The 5,097-nt window shown below is 29.0% G+C and overlaps 1 protein-coding gene across 1 annotated transcript; it reads right to left on the bottom strand.

The window, feature by feature from the left end:
- Positions 1-3,005: 3,005 nt before the first annotated feature.
- Positions 3,006-5,097, bottom strand: LOC120262988 (40S ribosomal protein S12-like). Its single transcript, XM_039270913.1, has 4 exons — positions 4,987-5,097; positions 3,682-3,961; positions 3,358-3,423; positions 3,006-3,279 (listed from the first exon to the last, which is right to left on the bottom strand). The coding sequence occupies exons 1-4, from the start codon at positions 4,992-4,994 to the stop codon at positions 3,220-3,222; spliced, it is 414 nt and encodes a 137-aa protein (XP_039126847.1). The 5' UTR covers positions 4,995-5,097; the 3' UTR covers positions 3,006-3,219.

Here is a 5,097-nt window from a genome sequence, read left to right as displayed (position 1 = left end):
TGGTTTCATACTTAACTGTAACTCTTGTGTTTTGCATTGCCATCCTTTGATGTTTTATGGTGATTGCTGCATAGCATTGGATTACTGTTCTTCTTGTAATTATATAGCCTTGTAAACCTCATAATTGTAATCATATATCCCACATACATTAAAATATATATATATATATATATATATAAAATTGCCGTACATGTCCTTCTAATTATGTATTTTCTGATTTTTTAGTCATTACAATATTTTTAGGTACAATTAAATTCTCATATTTAGGGAGTGTTTGGATTGGCTTTTAAAAAGCCCAGAAGTGCTTTTTTATAAGTTAAGCACTTCTGGGCTCAAAAAATCATGTTTGTATTAGCTTTTCTGCAGAAGCAGAAGCTAATAAAAAAGCTGAAAAACAGCTTTTTTGAGAAGCTAGTCTTGTGGTGCTTTTGGAAAAAGCACTTCTTAGAAACTATTTTGGAGTTATTAAATTACTAGGTTACCCTTATCAAATAAAAAAATGACTATGCTTTTATATTTTTGTTTTTTCAATAATAATTATTATGATTATAATTATAATTATAATCATAGTACATTAGTATTAGTGTTAGAATTAGTACATTAATATATTAGTATTAGTATGTTAGTATATTAGTATTAGTACTAGTATATTAGTATATTTGTATTAGTAATAGTATTATTATTAGTATATTAGTATTTGTATTCATATTAGTATTATTATTAATATATTAGTATATTAGTATTATTATAATTATTAGGATATTATTATTATTAGTATATTAGTATTAATATTAGTATGTTAGTATATTTGTATTTGTATTAGTATATTAGTATTCATATTAGTATTCATATATTATAATTAGTATTTGTATTCATATTAATATTATTATTATATTTGTATTAATATTAGTATGTTAATATATTAGTATTAGAATTAGTGTTATTATAATAAACTAATGAAGGCCCATTTTAGTAATTTGACATTGAAAAAAGTCCTTTCAAGAATGCATATCCAAACAACTTTACCTTTACATATATAAAAGTGCTTCTACATTAACAAATCCAAACATAAAATATAAAAAAGCACTTAACTTACTCTCATAAGCACTTTTTTTAAAAGTCCTTCTACCAAACTTAAAAAAAGCACTTCTTTATTAAGCTAATCCAAACAAGGCCTTAGTCAAGTTGGGTCGTTCTAATCTGGGATAATATTTTTAGATACAATTAAGTTCTTATAATAATTTTTGGCAAAACACTGGGATATTTAACGATCTAACACGATTAAATATGAGAATTTAATTATTCCTAAAAATATTGCAAAAATTAAAAGGATAAAAAATACATAACTATAGGGAATTAAACCTAAAAAAAATTCAAAAAAAAATTCAGCAGCTTATGAAGTGATGGGCATTTTGTATGCTCTTTGAATTATATTGAAGTATTATATTGGTAATTAAATTGCATAAATATGATAATTAAATGATATAACTATGACCATTTTGGTCTTTTTATAGTTAATAAGTACATTTTTTTTTTCGTTCTAGACACCTTTTGTTACAAGATATTAAAATAATTCCAAGAACAGGAGCTATTGATGTTTACTGAGATACTTTTTATTGTTACAAGTGTGTTGCTGCAAAATGTCATCAAACAGTCATCACTAATTACACAATTGCAATCTTAATCATTTATTTTAGTTAAATTTAATTAAATTTACAACTCATCCAATTTAAAATAAAAATATTTTCCCTCTAAAACACAACCCATTTCAATCCCAACCAACATTTAAATTCATTTCACTTGTGCCACAAATATTTGCACTTAATTTTTTTTTTTTAATATAAAAACTACTTAATTTTTCTTCGGTTACATCGCGATGCACTATAATAGCTAATCGTTGTCGACCCGGACCGCCCGGCAGTTCAACCGAAAAACGGAACCGCCATGTGGCGCCCGGGATATCCTCATCGACCCGGGTATTAAAAACCCGGTGTTAACCCCGATGACCCGTACGGCTCAATCGGGAACCGATTGACCCGTACGGGTCAATCGGGTCACAATGTTTAATTTTTACAAGATTTAATAATTTATTATTATTTTTCACATTAAAAACCACAAAATCATGTATATTTATTAATATTAATTTATAATTTATAATCAATAAATAGAATAACAATATATATATATATATATATATACCAACAAAAATTAACATTTAAAAATAAAATATATTAATGTATTATGTAAATACTTTCTAAAAATTTAATTTATTAAGAAAATAAAACAATAAATTAGTGTAATTTTATTATAAAAATATAAAATTAAAATATTTTAATTAAATAAAAAATATAAGAAAATTTAAAACAAAATAAAAACTCAATTGAGATATAAGAATTAGTGAATTAAATTTCTTATTTATTTTAACAAAATCAACCAATAAACAAATAAATAAATAAATAACACCGAGAGAAGTTCGATAATTATATATTAATATATTAAATTTGTAAATATTTAAAAATGTAAAAATAAATGACAAAATTAGAAAACTCTACTGGTCATTTATCAATTTAAATATCAAATTTGAGTAAGTTTTTATAATATAATTATGGATTTAATATTATATTTGCTTATTATTAATTATTATAATATTTTTTTATATTTAATTATTGACCCCGGTTCAATCCCGGTTCGACCCGGTTGAACCCATTGACCCCTGACCCCTGGCCTTAACCGGGTCATTGTCCGGGCCGGGTCTGACAACCTTGATAATAGCATGTTTTAAAACAATTTCCCAAACCATATCAGCGTCATATTAGTAAACTCACCAAAAACCGCTTTAAAACCACTTTAAAACATGCCATTATGACCCACGTACAATTAGAGAAAATTTAAGTGATTTTTTATAGTTTAAAAAAAAAATTGCAACCACAACAATATAAATTACAAATATTTGTGATCATGGTAAAATGAACCTTACATTTGACTTGATTGGCGTAGAAGCAATATGGCCAAAACAAACACAAATCATCTCCAATTTGAAGCAGCTAAGAGTTTTTCATAATCAACTTCAATAACAAAACCAAATACAATAATAGTAATAGTTCATATCCAAACAGTCTAGACAGTTGGTGAAATGAGCAGCAACCACATCAAAAATGACTTATAAAAGACAAGCTCAGCAAACACAGCATTAAGCTCAGGTTCCTAAAATGATGCATCTCAATGTGATTTCACATACTCCTGGACGATGTGAAGCCCCTCCGACTCCTCGCCATAATCCTGCAAATTCTAAATTGTATGAAACTGTCGATGATCCATGGTGAAAATTTTTGGTACAACAGGGTTTTTTAGTTTTACCTTCACAACTACGCAAGAGCAGCCGACCACCTTTCTTGCCTTCCCTTCCGAGTCAATTTTGCAAAGCTGCGCATTCATCGATATACACACAATAAATAAGCATTTAAAAATGTTCTTCGGGCACGCACGAATTCAGAAATAAACAATCATAAAAAAAATGTGTGAATTAATGAGAGGTATTCAATTCATATTCAGATCAGGTCAGATATGAACATGCATGGTATTTGTACTTTCCACTGCACAAATTAATCAACAAGTTACTGATAACGTCCGTTGGTTTTACTTCATTATAAGTAAAAAGAAATCTAAAAGCAAATAACTTACACCAGCCCACTCGCCGAGTGTTTTGGCACTTGGAACTGTGACTAAATGGACGTTGTGATCAGCGCAGAGTGCCTTCACAAGCTTTACATAATCAGGCTGGTTACAGTCCTCAGCCAACAAGCAGAGCTGCGCAGCATGCTTCTCGATTGCCTTAGCACCTTCATGGAGCCCACGGACAAGACCATCATGGGCCAATGACTTCTTCAGCACAAGTTGCAGAGCAGTCATCAGGTCCATAGGCTCTCCGAGAGTCGGAGTATCAGCTACGACAACATCCTCACTGCCACATGAGAACCATATAAATCCAATAAACCACCATTACAACAGAAATTCCATGACAGACTCACTCAAAATCTAAATTATAAAAATTACACAACAGACAAAATGAGTAAAGAAAACCCAATATCAATATACAAAGACTCAGGAATGGGTGTAAGTGATCACACTATTAGCAAGCATCTCAAACTAGGCTCAAGAAAAAATTAATACAAAATTACAAGCAACAAGGCCAAGCTTGAGCTCTGTAACAAGCTCCGAATTAAATTCACTTCTGGGAATATGCATGAAAAATAACAGAAAATATCTAATGTGTATCAATCAGTTTTTTGTCAGCATACATTTGTGAATAACTAATTTAGCAATCAAATGCTAAAAAAAAATTAAAATTATAAATATGTTCATTAACAACTTATGTCTATATCCTCATTTTGTTTCAATGAACATTTCCTCATAACATTTCAACTCAGATGGGCAATCCTACAAAAGCATTAGCATAAACAAGCACATATATATATATATATATATATATATATATATATATATAAAGGGCAAAAAAGATAACTTTTTTTATGGAAATTGATCCTATAAATGCTCATAATATTGACATATGCACACATCTGCAAAAACATGCGATCAATGTTTTTTCAGTTTCTTGTAAGTAAAAGCATGAAAATTAGGTCAAATGATAAAGAATTCTACCAAACACTAATGACAAGTGTTGATGGCTCTCTTAAACAAAGAGAAATTCAACCCTACATTTGGACTCAATTAATGAAACAATCTTATGTAATCCATTCTCAAAGCCACTTCAAAACAATGATACTAAAGATTATAGATCTCGCAAAAGGGATTAAAAAAAAAAGCCAAAAAAAAAATTTAAATGAAATAAATCAATCAAGAATTACATATGCTCATCATCAGATTCAAATCAAATGATATGAACTATGAAAACTTAAAATTCACAGAAATATGAACAGAAAACATTGAATAATCAAATCAAAGTTCTGAATAGAAAGGATTACTCACGAAGCCATGCTGGATTGAGAGAAAGATGAGAACTTTCTTCACGAGAAGCCGCAGACACAAGAGAAGGAGAAGATCTCAACGGGGCCGCCGAGAGTTCTTTGCCCTAGGGTT

Source organism: Dioscorea cayenensis, chromosome 6 (genome assembly GCF_009730915.1).
Source record: "Dioscorea cayenensis subsp. rotundata cultivar TDr96_F1 chromosome 6, TDr96_F1_v2_PseudoChromosome.rev07_lg8_w22 25.fasta, whole genome shotgun sequence".
Taxonomy (NCBI): domain Eukaryota; kingdom Viridiplantae; phylum Streptophyta; class Magnoliopsida; order Dioscoreales; family Dioscoreaceae; genus Dioscorea; species Dioscorea cayenensis.
This window is presented reverse-complemented; position numbering and strand designations above follow the sequence as displayed.

Coding starts and splice junctions, on each gene's coding strand:
- LOC120262988 (XM_039270913.1), bottom strand. Junction 3,424..3,681: donor CACTCGGCGAGTGGGCTGGT/GTAAGTTATTTG, acceptor ATGAATGCGCAG/CTTTGCAAAATTGACTCGGA. Junction 3,280..3,357: donor GCTCTTGCGTAGTTGTGAAG/GTAAAACTAAAA, acceptor TAGAATTTGCAG/GATTATGGCGAGGAGTCGGA.